This window comes from Bubalus kerabau, chromosome 14, assembly GCF_029407905.1.
Source record: "Bubalus kerabau isolate K-KA32 ecotype Philippines breed swamp buffalo chromosome 14, PCC_UOA_SB_1v2, whole genome shotgun sequence".
NCBI lineage: Eukaryota > Metazoa > Chordata > Mammalia > Artiodactyla > Bovidae > Bubalus > Bubalus kerabau.
In genome coordinates, this window is record NC_073637.1 from 10,750,634 (window position 1) to 10,765,707 (window position 15,074).

At 42.1% G+C, this 15,074-nt stretch overlaps 1 protein-coding gene across 1 annotated transcript in view; it reads left to right on the plus strand.

Annotated features, from left to right (window-relative positions):
* Window positions 1-2,106, plus strand: part of TMEM71 (transmembrane protein 71) — a 33,386-nt gene extending 31,280 nt beyond the window's left edge. Inside the window, exons 11-12 of the mRNA XM_055546888.1 lie at window positions 1,856-1,917; window positions 2,042-2,106. Coding sequence (XP_055402863.1) covers window positions 1,856-1,917; window positions 2,042-2,106 — 127 coding nt within the window. The remainder of the gene's footprint in view (window positions 1-1,855; window positions 1,918-2,041) is intronic.
* The last annotated feature ends 12,968 nt before the right edge of the window (window positions 2,107-15,074 follow it).

The window sequence follows — 15,074 nt, forward strand, 5'->3', positions numbered from 1 at the left end:
TCAATAAAGGAAAACTTATGAGGTGTTAGAAATATTTTATTTCTTGATTTGGGTGATTACAGGGTTTTTATTTTTAAAATAACACTAAAAACCTTTATATGCTTTAATGTACATTTGTTAAAGCTCATTTTTTTTTTCAGCAATAAAGTCTTTTTAAATTAAGGTATAAGGAAGCTTGGGACTGGTGCACTGGGATGACCCAGAGGGATGGTATGGGGAGGGAAGAGGGAGGTGGGGTTCAGGATTGGGAACACGTGTACACCCGTGGTGGATTCATGTTGATGTATGGCAAAACCAATACAATATTGTAAAGTAAAAAAAATAAAAATAAAAATAAATAAATAAACACAAACTCATGTAGGAAAAAAAATAAAAAATAAATAAAAGGCAATGTCTCTCCATAAAAAAGATTAAGGTATATACATTTTTAAAGATACAATGTTATTGAATACTTAACAGTTTACGGTATAGTGCAAACATAATTTTTATATGCACTGGGAAACCAAAATATACACATGATTTGCTTTATTATGATATTCACTTTATTTCAGTGGTCTTTGAAACTGCAATATCTTCAAGGTACACCTGTACTGATTTTTTTTTTTAAGCAGGCAGTTAATTTGTCTGAATTCAAACTCTAAACTATTTCTCTTGCATAGGCAGGCAGCAATTAAAAATCTTTGATGAATTATTTTAGCCTTAATTTGAGTGCCTGAAGTTTCCCCATATATGTTTTGGTAGCAGGTCAGCAGTTTTGGAGTTTGGAGATTTTGGCAGTTTATATGTAGAAAGCTCAATCTTTGAAGTTTTTAAAATGCCTATAAAGAGATGTCTGAAAGGATATTTGTCAGATTTTAATAATGCTTCAGGGTGGTGGGATTTTTTTCATATTTTCCTTTTGCCTTTGTATTTATTTGTAATATCTTTCAATATTCATATTTTGAGCACAAAACTATAAAGATATTATTCTTTAAAAAGAAAAAAAATCCATTCCGTGATACAATCATCCATCAGATTGACAAAAACCTGAAAGTGTAACACCCTCATTTGTCAAGATTACGAAAGCTTAAGCATACAAATTTTCTCCTTTGTTTTTTTCTAGCAGTTTCACACTTTTGTGGCTTACATCTCGGTCTATGACTCATTTTGAGTGGAGTTTTATGTTAAGGTGTGATGTCTATGTGGAGTTTCATGCTTCTGCATGTCTAAACAACTCGGCAGCATTTGTTGAAAAGAGTCTCCTTTCTCCATTGCATTGCTTTTGCACTTGTGTTAAAAATCACTTAACTTGGGCTTTTCCGGTGGTTTGGTGGTAAAGGAGCCACCTGCCAATGCAGGAAACACAAGTTTCATCCCTGGTCCAAGAAGGTCCCACATGCCTCGGAGCAACTAAGCCCCTGAGCCACAGCTACTGAGTCTGTGTTCTAGAGCTGAGGAACTGCAACTCTTGAGCCCATGTGCCACAACTGCCGAAGCCCCCTGCACGCTAGAGCCCACGCTCCACAGCAAGAAACCTACAGCACCGAGAAACCCACAAACCACGATGAAGAGCAGACCCCACTCGCCACAGCTAGAGAAAAACCCACAGGGCCATGAAGACCCAACACAACCAAAAATAGATAAATACAATTTTTAAACATTAAAAAAAAATCACTTAACTTGTATCTATTTCTGGGCTTTCTATTCTTGTCCATTCAGCTATATTTCTATCCTTTTGCCAATACTGCACTGTTTCAACTACTGTCGTTCTATAGTATATCCTAAATTCATTCGTCTATAGCGAGTCTAAAAGAACATCTCATGTGTTGGAAATATACAATCAGTTTGCTAAGCCTGAGCAATCCTGCTGTTTCAGGTGGTTTCTGGGAGGAATCATAGCCAGTGTCTTCTCGTGTTCCTTGGTGATAATCATTGCTTGTAAGTAACCATTTCCCACATTACTGCTCTGATTCCCGTATTTTATTCCAGTTTGAGGCATTTAAAAATATTTTCTCAAAATTGAAAAAATAATAATAAAAATATTTTCTCTTTCTCCTCCAAGATGTAGTCAAGTCATCCTTTTTCAGCCTTGCCAACTATTTCAAAGCCACCACCTGCACTTGGTAAGTATCTCTTGTGTTATCCTTGTTTGTACAAAGATAACCAGAATCTGACATCTGAGAAAGCTTTCTGCTGAGCAACGGATGGCAATGACTACATGCAGGAAAGGTCCTGACTCTTTGTCCTGAAGAATAATTTCTATTGCCAACCTGTCTCCTAAATACTTACACAAAAATAGAATTAATTTTTAAGGCAGCAAAACTTAGGAAATAATATGAGTTTTACATTTTTAAATAGTCTTTAAAGGGATTTTATAGATTATATAGCACTGTACTTCATTAACACCTCATATTAAAAGGCCTTTATCTTAAATGGCAAACTGCCCATGAAATGATCTCAGTTACAAACTGATTTCTCCACCATCTCTCACCCACTTAATGATCCCCCTGTATGCTGACTGCATGGTTCAGCATATTTCAAAAGGTTACTGGGGTCTGGGTGAGATGCTCACAGAATCTCAAACAGTCTCCAAAGCGCCCTCCCCTTGCAAGACGGATTGTCTTAATTACCTTCACTTCAATATGGCTCTCAGAAGCAAAGTCCCAGAGCTTGGAGGCTGAGGTCTGTAATTCAAATTAGTTTACTAGCCTTCGCTCTTGACACTCTGTTGCCCTATTTATGAAATCCTTGTATTTAACTCTGAAATCACAGCGGGGCTTAGTGAAGATTTATTTTGTTTTGGACTCCAGCCAATGTTGATTTACTGACACCCTGAGCAATGTTTTCCTTCATTTCCTGGCATTCCAGGTTTCTAGGGACAGGCGTTGGTAGAGCTAAGTTTTATCTAACCTGATAGGTAGAAAATTGGGTCCTGAGGTTACCAGAGAAATCCTTATTCTTTAGCCCTTGAAAATTAATGTTGCTGTTCAGTCACTAAGTTGTGTCTGACTCTGTGCAATCCCATGGACTGAAGCACACAGGGCTCCTCTGTCCTCCACTATCTCCCAGAATTGGCTCAAATTCATTAAATTAGTGACATTTGTTTGAAATCTTCCTAAGAGGGACTTACCTGGTGGTCCAGTTGGGGAATTAAGATACCACATGCCACATGACATGGGCAAAAATTTTAAAAAAGTAAAATAAAATAAAACCTTCCTGAGATACCCAATTTTCTCCTTCTAGCTATGGGGCTGCACACAGGTCTACCTCACACGAGGTTAACTGTTGATGTGCATGGGTGCTCAGCTTTTGGTGCAGACTAGACTGGACTAACATATAATGTCTGAACAAAAGACTCAACGGCAGAGTTGTTTTGTAACCCAGCTCACAGAAATGTCAGATGGTGTACATTGTATAAAATCCATTTTCTTTGGGTTTCAAGATGAATATGTACAATTAATCAGAACAAGTGTCATCTTATTAGAAAGCTCTGTAATGAGGGCAGAGTTTCTCAAAGCACAGCATTGGGGACATCTGCTCTAGAATCAGCTGGGTAGTTTATTTGAAACCAGTTGTATGGATTCCAATTCCAGACTTCTGAATCCAAATTTGTGGGGGAGGGCTCTTTATTTTTAATCACCTCTTCAGATACTTCTTTGCACATTAACTAAGAAAGTCTTGAAAAGATGGTCTGTAAAAACCTCTATCCCTTGATTTCTAAAGTGGCATTGCTTAACCTAACATTATCTTCATTTAGAACTCACAATGTGTTCTGCGCTGAGCTAGGTGCTCAGCAGACATTTACGGAGCCTCTGCCAAGAGTCAGACACCGTTGCTGAGCGCCAGGGTTATGATGCCAAGGCCTCAAGATTTGAGTCTAATTAGAAGGACTTGTGAAGGGCAAGGTGAAGTTGTGTTTTTAAGTCAATAAGTGCAAGTGTAGAGTTAGCACAGAGGCTGTGGGACCACCTGGGGCGATGTTTGGCCAGACCAAGAGAGATGAGGAGGGTGGGCAGGGAAGGATGGATGGATCAGCCAGTGTCTGAGCTGCAGGGGTTATGTCATCTGTTGCTTTAAGGGCATCGCCCACTGTTCTGTGCTCCTCCTAAAAGAAATTATATCAAGACCAGGATGATATTTCCATTTTAAACACTCTCATCCATAGTCTCACTTATGGAACAAGATCACTTCTTTGATTACTTGTATACATACTTCAACTTGTTTTTCTCTCCTTCCCTCTCTGTTTTTTTTGTTTTTTTTTACCCTGTTTCCCACTCTTCCAACCTCATATCCACACACTCTTGCAGTCAAGATCTGAAAACAAGGACTATTGACTTCATTTCCGTATCTGATGCCTTGAAAAGAGTAGGTACTGTACTCCATAAATATTCATTGAATGTATTTGCTGCATCATTTCTTAAAGTACTTCCTTTAGAGCCAAGAGCTCTGAGCCTGTACATTAAAGATTTTGCAACTCTCTTCCTCACATATAAACATATCCAGAAACCAATCAGCCAAAGACATGATCATTAGCATCAAGAGTCAAGAGTGACTCATAAGTTTCCTCTAAGAACCAAGGATAAGAATCTGAGGGAGGTGAGGACAAGTGCTATACTTGGTCCAACATCGTGGAGCAGCCCCTCCACACCTGTCCTGCACTGCACATAGTTAGATAGATAGCATGCATGTTTTTTTTTTTAGCATTTTATACTTCTCAAGTCACATCTCTTTTCATAACATTATGCAGTTCTTACTCAACTGCCTTCTTGTTTAAAGTCTTCGAGTTTGGGGACTGTCTGTACTGCACACCATTGGCTCAAAGGCCTCCTTCCAATGAAGGTTATCAGAGGTACCCATGTCACCAAAAACAAGTTAGCATCAGAAGGGTCCATTTTGCATTTATGACATCATAGTAGCAAAATGGGTGACATTTCTTTTCCTACTTTCCCATGCAGGAATGGATGTTTATATAGTTAGTGAATGAGTGAATCAATTTTGTTGTTGTTTAGTTGCTAAGTTCTTTGCAACCCCATGGATTGCAGCTCTCCAGGCTTGTCTGTCCATGGGATTCTCCAGGCAAGACTATTGGAGTGAATTACCATTTCCTACTCCAGGGGATCTTCCCTACCCAGGGATAGAACCCACATCTCCTGCATTGGCAGGGGGACTCTACCACTGAGCTACCTGGGAAGCCTCCAATCAACTTTAGGGAGTAGAAATACAGGGAAAACTCACTTGTTACTCTGTAGGGATTTCTATCCTAGAAGGGGTGGGGAGAAAAGAAGGACAATATAAAATAGTAGTTAACTAAGTACCAAGCTGGGTTTAGGGACAAAAAGCCCTGTAGCCTGTCCCAGGAAAGAGAGAGAACTGAGAACTGGGAGTAGGAAGGAAAGACCTGGGGCTCCCCTGTCCCAGTTCTGATTATTTAAGGTAGTTGTGTTTGTGTGTGTGTGTGTCTGTGTCTGTGTGTGCGTACACGCACACACTCACTCATGCAGTAATTCAAGTAGATACTGCATTTCTTGTGTACATGGATAAATGATGAATTTCTTTTCTCCTTTCTCTGATCAGGTTTGCCAAAATCTGACAACCATTCATGAGGGCCTCTGATGAATGTCTTCAATCTGAATATCCAGAAATTGTCTGATTTGTGGTCTGCTTGGAATCAACTGTTTATTGGAGAAAGTGAACAATTGGATAATTGAGGGAAAAAAAGGATTTTTATTTAGTTATGTCATTTTTTCCAAAAAATCTGTTTGCCCTCACAATGATAGTATGCTCCTGAAAATAATATTAATTTGTCTTTCCTTTGCAAACACTAGCAGTTGGAAGGGAAAGGACTGGGAAATTAGACAGAGAACAAACCACCTGGATGAATGGTCTCCTATTGTACCTTATACCTTAAGGCAATGGTTCTCAAACATTAGTTTTTGTTAGAGAAGTCTAAGAGGAGCTTATAACAATGCAGGTTCCTGGACCTGCCTGTCTATACCTGTCCTTTGATGAACTGCTGCAGTTGAACAAAGAAAGGGAATTTACATAATCAACACTGACTTGAAAGTAAATAAATGTGGTCTGTACATAAAATACAACGTAGAAAAAGTTTGCAGTTCTCCCCAAGGAAACCTTGTAATTGAAGGTGGTGACAGTAGATAATGGTTGATGGAAAACGGGCAGGAGAGAGCCATTTTTTAGACAGTTCTTCTTTTGAACCAATTTCTTTACCAAGTTTTCAATCATCTTGGGACTCATGACTACTTTTCACCCTAATTGAAATTCAAGCAAAGATACAACAACAACAAAATCCTTTAGGGGCAAAATAAAGGCAAAACACCATAGTGCTTTAAAATATGTAAAAAATGGTATGGTTACACATGCAATATAGAAGATGTTCCCTCTCCATCCCTCTTGCTTCATATATATTCGCAAAGCAAACATGGCCTGCAATTCAGATTTACTTTGTATGGTATTCTTTAACTAGAAATTTGTATGGAGAAAATTGCCTGTGTTTAAAATGGTAAGGTCAAAATATCACTTTTTCTATTGATTGTACTTAGTGCATTTTTTTTGTTGAAAAAGTATTATACTAATAAATAAAAGGAATCATCACTGACTTGTTTTGATCAAATACTGGTTGATATATTGCTCTGAAGGTGTTTTTTGGATGTAATTAACATTTACAATCAATTAATTTTAGGTAAAGGAAATTCGGAGAAGGCAATGGCACCCCACTCCAGTACTCTTGCCTGGAAAATCCCATGGACGGAGGAGCCTGGTAGGCTGCAGTCCATGGGGTCGCTAAGAGTCGGACACAACTAAGCCACTTCACTTTCACTTTTCACTTTCATGCACTGGAGAAGGAAATGGCAACCCACTCCAGTGTTCTTGCCTGGAGAATCCCAGGGACGGAGTAGCCTGGTGGGCTGGCGTCTATGGGGTCGCACAGAGTCGGACACGGCTGAAGCGACTTAGCAGCAGCAGCAGCAAAGTACGTTACCCTCCATCATGTAGGTGGGCCTTGTGCAATCAATTGAAGGCTTTAAAAGACTGGAGTTTCCTGAGGAAAAAGGAATTCCACCTACAGATTGCAACAAACAAATGCTGCCTGCATTTCCAGCCTATAGACTCAGGACCACAATATCAACTCTTACTTGAATTTCAAGTATGCTGGCTTGCCTTATAAATTCTGGACTTGTCAGCCCCCACAACTGCATAAGATAATTCCTTAAAAGCTCTCTAGATAGATATGTCTAAATATATCTATAGATATCATACCATATGTATTAATATGCCATACTGGTTCTGTTTCTCTGGAGAATCTTGACTAATACAGCAGGTGTTATAACCAGCATTTGATCGATAACCTTAGTAAAGTTTGGTAACTTTCCCCAAGCACACAAAAGGTAGGGCAAACTTGGGTCTGCGCGATTTCACAGCCCTTACTCTTCCCACCGCTGATTACTGCTGAGAAGGGTTATAGGGGAGAGACATGCACCTTGAAGATCAAATATTGCCTGAATCACTCTCTCTGGAAATTCCAACCCAGGAAAATGTTTTCCATGAGTCGAAAGATTAAGTGGAAAGAGTTATCTTTCAGGGACACCCATGACCTTTACCTTTTTTTCCCCACATGATATGGCTTGTATAGTATTTTATTTACAATTTTTTAGAATTATTCAACCTCTTGCTTTACTTTTTTAAAAATTAAGGGTATAGTTGCTTTACAATGCTGTGTTAGTTTCTGCAGTACAACAAAGTTAATCAGCCATATGTATATCTGCTCCCTGTGTGTGTGTGTGTGTCTGTTTGGATCTTATATCTCAAATCTATTCCTGCAAAGATTTGGTGTGAATGAGATGACAGAAAAATCATCTAATGCTGTCTGGTTTGCTTTAGGACCTCTGCTTGTAGAGGTTTCTTTAGCTGCAGTCAGCTCACGTTGGAGCCTTTGTGTTAGATGTCTTATCTTCAGTTCAGTTCAGTTCAGTTCAGTCACTCAGTCATGTCCAATTCTTTGTGACCCCATGAATCGCAGCACGCCAGGCCTCCCTGTCCATCACCACCTCCCAGAGTTCACTCAGACTCATGTTCATCGAGTCAGTGATGCCATCCAGCCATCTCATCCTCTGTCGTCCCCTTGTCCTCTTGCCCCCAATCCCTCCCAGCATCAGAGTCTTTTCCAATGAGTCAGCTCTTCACATGAGGTGGCCAAAGTACTGGAGTCTCAGCTTTAGCATCATTCTTTCCAAAGAAATCCCAGGGCTGATCTCCTTCGGAATGGACTGGTTGGATCTCCTTGCAGTCCAAGGGACTCTCAAGAGTCTTCTCCCACACCACAGTTCAAAAGCATCAATTCTTCGGTGCTCAGCTTTCTTCACAGTCCAACTCTCACATCCATACATGACCACTGGAAAAACCATAGCCTTGACTAGACGGACCTTTGTTGGCAAAGTAATGTCTCTGCTTTTCAATATGCTATCTAGGTTACCTGTAATCCTTACCATAGTCCATAGTTGGATTTCAGTTGTTACAATAGGCAAATCCATGTAATTGCTAATGTGGTCCAGGCAGCCCTCCTTCTGCTTGTAACCATGCCATTAGCTATCTCTGACCTCCAAGCTTTTCTGCTTACCTGCCTCAGGCTGGCGAGGGGCACGTGCCAGGAGTGAGGGACAGTCACATGATCCCACTAGTGGGGGTGGCTGGGAAATGCAGGGAAGCATTTGGATCTTTGGTGAGCTCTAGCAGACCCTGTGAGATCCTCATTTTAAAGAAGAGGCAGGTAAATTTCACAGAGAATGCATGACTTGTGCACCCCAGGTCTTTAAGGCTCCTGTGTAAAATCTCCCGCCAAGTAAAATCTACTGTAGTTACTTCGGAGCAACTCAAAACGATCTGCATATGCTATAGTGGATGCCAACCATCTCCCCCTCCTCGCCAAAAGGAATCCCACTATTGCTCATACAATACAGCAGAGCGGACACCTGCTAAGTTGGCATTCTTTGCCTCAATGCCACATTTCCCTACCAAGCTTTGATGAAGGTCTGATCATGTATTAAAAAATGTCTATCCCACAGTGATGGCTGTACCCCCTCCATCTGCCCCACGCTGGGTAAAATCTGCTGCAGCTGTAAGCGACACCTGCTAGAGAACCAGACGGGGTACCTCGGGGGTTGGGGGGTGCAATTTAGCAGGTGGATGCTAAGAGCTGGCAAACACTCTACCAAAATTTTCTACCATCCTTTTGTAGCCTTAAAAGAAAGAAAAACAAAGAAAATGCAAGACAGGGTGAGAGAGAAAGGCTGGTACCCCAGGTTTTGATTTGCAATGCAAATACTTCGTATTGGTGTGGTGAAGAGAGAGTGACCCGCCCGCCACCCTAACCTGAATTGCGCTAGCATATTTCTGTGTGGGTGAAACTGACACTCAGGCTGTAAATGATCTGCTGTGAGGGAGGTGGCGGAAGCTCTGTGCCAGGGACTCCCTTTTTCTCCCCCCACCTTTTTTTTCAGGGAAAGGAAAAATCAAGGACCACATTCTAGATCCTTCCACCTTACCCATTTCATTGTTTCTTCCTCTGCTGAGTCACATCCTTTGAAAATCAGCCAAATAGTTAACAGCACGATATTCCTGCTCTGGAGTCAGGCTGGACCTGGGGCTGAGTTCTGACCGGGCTGCTTACCTGCTATGTCACTTTGGACAAGGTGTTTCATCTTTCTAAGGCTGAATTTCCTCATCCATAAAGCAGGATAAAGTATTATTTAATTCCTAGTATTTGTATGAGAAGTAAATGATTCCATGCCAGCAAGGCACTTAAAATTTGAGACAGAGCTTAAGTACATGCCAAGCTCTTCCAAAGTGGAATCTGCCATTGTTAGCAACAGAAGTAGTAACATTAGTCGTGGGGGGTAAGAGTTGTTCTAATTTCTGGGACCATGTGAGTTTTTCAGTTAGTAGATGAGATGGTATAAGAATCGGGTGAGATGTGGGCTGAAGCTTGGCCAAGGACATATCAATCTGGCTGAATACATACTTCTTCCAATATTTAACACGAGGTGGAGTGATTATAAAGCCAATATGCCTTTAAATTTTTTTTTAATATTTATTTTTATTTATTTGACTGTCCTGGGTCTTAGTTGCAGCATTCAGGATCTAGTACCCTGACCAGGGATCAAACCTGGCCCCACTTCTTTGGAAGCAAGAATCTTAGCCTCTAGACCACCAGGGAAGCCCCAACAATTGGGTTTTGCAGTTAGACAGAGATAGGTTGGACTTGGCTGCTGTCATTTATGACCTTGTGACATTGGGCCTATACTTCAGCTTCTCTGAGCTCCAGCCGTAAAACAGATACGTTCACGTCTCATGGTTGTACAGTATAGGGGTGGGTGGTGGTGGTGGTATCACTTTAATGACAAAGAGGAGACAGAAGAGAAAATGAGTTTATATCTTGGCATGAGAAGGGATTCACTTTAAAAATAACCAGCTAAATTTTCTTCATTTTGTAAGCGCTTCACCCTCATTTCATTTAAATAAAAAAAGAGAAAATTCAAATATGCAAAAGAGAAAAGGCAACCCGGGATTCCTCAACCCAAAGACAGCCACCGCCAACATCTTGGTGTTGAGCCAAGAAAACTGTCTTGATGGCAAGGTTGATGAGACATGGAAACAGGCCCCCCAGAGAGGAGGACTTTGGACATGGAAGCAGCCACCATCTGGGGTCAGTCGTGCGGTCATTGCCCTGATGGAAGCAGGGAGCTCCAGCGATGACAGACCCAGCCCCCCGCTGTGCTTTAGCGTAAGGGCCATGCCATCAGCTGTCACCCCGCAGGAAAGTTGTCTCTCCCCTCCCCCAACGTGGGGGCCAAGATGGCCACATAATGAAAGTGAGTTTTGAAGAGCCTTTATCAAAAGGGAAGCAGGAATAAATGAAAATCTAGTGCATCTGGGATGCCACTGTGCCCTCACTCCCTTTCTCCCTCCCTGTTTTCAAATCTTAACCCCAGTGGCAGTTCTGAGCTCCACACAGCTCAGGGCTCACAGTTTAATGGGTGAGGCAGACACAGAGGCAGTGACATCATCAGCCTGATGGGCAATAAGACGGAGGGGACTCCAGGTAGCCATGGGGACCTGAAGAGGGTGGGGTGCTCCCACCTCCGCCTGTATCATAGAGTCTCCCAGGTGTCCTCTACAACCCCTGCATAGCACTCAGTCTCGCTGCACAAGTCCAGCATCTGTCGTTCCTCATGAGTATAAGCTCCAATAGTGCAGGGACCACTTCTTTCCCCAGTGCCCAGCCAGGGCGACTAGGGAGGTGCTCAGTGAATACTGGACAGACAGATGCTGTTGAAAGAACACGTGTCCTAGGGGTGTCTATAGTGGGCACCAGCTGTCTTGTTCTGTCCAGTATCCCTTCTTCCCCCTGTCTGGTTCCTATAGCATCTTTCTTAGTCACCCCTACCCCAACCCATGGGTTTCAGTGGGGCTGTAATCCCAAGCCCTGGAGGAGGTGGAGGTACAGGACACAACTTGGCCAATCAAATTCTTTTTCTCCCAGGGACAGAGGTGATTAGAAGCAGGCTGTTGAGAGAGCCTGGAAGGAGGGCTGCACTCATCCTGTGGCTGGGTCTCCCCACTCCGGTTGCCCAGTTCTTTTCTAGAGTCTCTGAGAAACCTCAGTGTTTTTCCAGTAGAGACTTCCTTTTAGCTGAAGTTAGTCCAAGTACATTTATCCTGCTTGGTAGAAAAAAAAACCTAATATAGTCTTTTTTTCTTTAAAAATTTTAATTGAGATGAAATTCACAAATGTAAAATAAATCACATTAATCATCTTTCCAGCTCACTATCTTTCTACCTCCTTCAGTGCTATCAGAGTCAAATTATATCAATCCTGACAGTCTGTCTGTCTCCCATCTTCTATCATGTCATTTTTGTTCTTCTCCACCTGAGGTTCCATGTGTACATACTCAGTCATGTCTGGCTCTTTGTGATCCCACGGACTGTAGCCCACCAGGTTCCTCTGTCCATGGGATTTCCCAGGCAAGAATACTGGAGTAGGTTTTCAATTCCTCCTCCAGCGGATCTTTCCAAACCAGGGATCAAACCCACGTGTCCTGTGTGTTCCGCATCGGCAGGCAGATTCTTTACCACCGAACCACCTGGTAAGGCCAAGATTCCTTGAGTCCTCATTACAGTCATTCATTTGCAGTTATTTATGTTCATTGTGCTTTCCTGGTAAAACCGCATCTTTGGTTACATCCAAGGCGACATCTGTTTGGCATCTTTGCCCACACACTGAACATGACTTGAGAAAGACCATGCAACCAGGCCTTTCTTTAAATTCATGACCACAACCCTTGAAGTGTGCTTGGTGGTGCCTGGCAATCACCATACCCCATCCTATGTACAGGCTCTCCTACTCTATAGGTGACTATTTCATACCTTGTCCTGTCCCTCAAATCTTTAGGATATCTTTCTGAGTCTCATTCTTAGCTGATGTCCTTGCTTCCTATTTTGCTGAGAAAATAGAAACAATTATGAAGACACAACTAACCATATCTATCCACCTACCAGCATCTGTTCCTGCTCTCTTCCTTCCTGTTCTCTGGATGGAAAGTCCTTGCTGCTATCTAAGACCAACTCACTGCTCATGCACTGAAACCCACCCCCTCTTATCTATTCATAGACAAGGCTCCAGGAATTTTTCTCCCTTCTGCAGTAGCAGCCTTGATTATGCTGTCATAACTCCTGCCTTAATTAAGCCTTTGATTGACTCCACACCCCTTAAAACTCTCTTCTTCCATTTCTCTGCTCCTAGTAGTAGAACAATTCCTTAGTAGGCTTGTCTTCTGTACTTATTTGTCTCTGATTCACCTCCTCCAAGTCTTTCTTGAACTCAATCAAGATTTCACTCTAACCATCCATCACAGCAGCCCCTGTCAAAGCTGCAAGGACCTTCAATGTTGCTAAATCCAGTGTGGGTCTCATTTGACTTGACCTATAGCAGCATTTCACATAGTCGCTCCATCCTTCTCAAAGCACGTTTCTTATTGGCTTTACCTCCTACCTCACTGGTTTTGTCTCTCCCATTGAGGCAGTCTGAGCACGGGTTGGAAGAGAATTTCCAGACACAGAGCATTTCAGAAGGCAGTGAATTTATTAAGAGCAAAGAGCAGAGATAATGTGAGCACTGTGAGCACAGGGGGGTGACGCCTCCTGACAGGCCAGGGAGAGCTGACGCTTTTCATGGGTTAGTAGCCAATTTTTATAACCTCAAGAGAGAGAAAATTTCTGCCAGAAGGTTGACGTTAGGTAATCAGTTAGGGTGCTATAGGGTGACTACTGAGGTAGGCATTCTTGCCTAATTTGGGGTCAAGAAGCTGGCTGGTGATGATCAGGGGGTCTTTTGGCAATGGTTGCAAAGGGGCTCAGTCAGCTTCGGAGTGATCTTGATTCTGGGCTCCGCTTCTGTGGCCTTAGTACCAGGTCTCACACCTGTGGCCTTGGGGCAGGACTCCACAGCTCCTTTGCTAACTCTTCCACATACACCAACTTTCAAATTTTAGAGTATCTTCGGCTTTGTCCTTGGACCTCTTCTCTGTCTAAACTCCTTTCCAGAGTGTCTCATCCATGCATGTGAGTGTAAGCACCTCTACAAACCGTGACCTCTCTAACTCTGTCTCCAGCTTGGAGCTCTGCTCCACATTCACATACTCAGTTGACCTCTCACAATTTCCACCCAGATGTCTAAAATATACCTCAATTTTAACATGTGCAAAACAGAGCTTCCGAATCCTACCTCCTCCAGATCTTCCCTATCCACTGACTTCACCGTGTCAGTTCATTGTAATTCCATTTTTTGGCTTTCCTAATAAAAAGTCCAACAGTCCTCCTTGACTCCTATATTACTTTGCTGGGGTTGATGTAATGACGTGTCACAAACTAGGAGGCTTAAAGGACAGAAAAGTATCTTCTCAATTGTTCTGGAGGCTAGAAGTCCAAAATCGAAGTGTCAGTAGGCTTGGTTTCTTCTAAGGGCAGGGAGGGAAGGATCTGACCCTAGCTTGTAGACAGCCATCTCATCCTTGGGTCTTCACATGGTCTCTATATGTGTCTATGTCCATCATATTTGTAATAAAAGCCTTGCAAGGTCCTGCATGATTGTCAGCCTCCTTCCTGCCCCTTAGCCCTTGTTCTTTGCTCATCTATTCCAACACGCCAGTCACCTTTCTCTGCCCCTTTAGCAGGGCAGGGTTCTCGCCATCCGAGAGCTTGACCTCTTCTCTCTCCCTGGGAAAAATCTTCCCTTAGTTCTTCATGTAACCGACTCCTTCTCATATTCAGGTCTCTTCCCAAATGTGACCTATGTGACTGCCCAAGTAGCCCTCCTCCGAACTCATTCCATCTTCCATTTTTCCTTCACAATCCATATTATCATATCAAAATGTCTTATGTAGTCTTTGTTTACTTGCTTACTGTCTGTCTTCCCCTATGTGTATATAATTTTCCGAATGGCCAAAACCTTTAAATCTCAGTCATCACTGTATCCCCAGCCCAAGGGATTCAGTACATGCTTATTAAAAGATAAATAAATGAGTTAATGGGACCCTTTAATGCCCACCCAGATGAAAAATTTTTTCACCAACTACATAGTATTCTTGAAACAATTATTTGAGTACACACAGGCACGCATGCACACACACACACACACAACACAAACACACATTCAGGTAGGCAAAAGGAGACAGAGCAAATAAAAGATTATATTAAGATCAGAATTTGGAATAGACAGGGTCAGTCCTCTGTTCATGTAACCAAAGCCTTTGAACATATACTTTTCTCTAAGTTGAAATGGGAGGTTATGAATTCTAGAAGATTTTGTGGGCAAGGCCTCTTTCTGCCTTAGGACAAATGGTGCTTGTGTGATAAGGAAGGTGAGATCATTTCCAGCAGCTGCCACCCAACTTGAAAAGGGTTGATTGATATGACAAAGTCTTTTCAAAGAACATACATCAAAGGAGATGACTGACAGTGAAGTAAACATTTTAGAACTAGAGTAATTAGGAATATATTAGCAATTAAAATAAACTTATTAT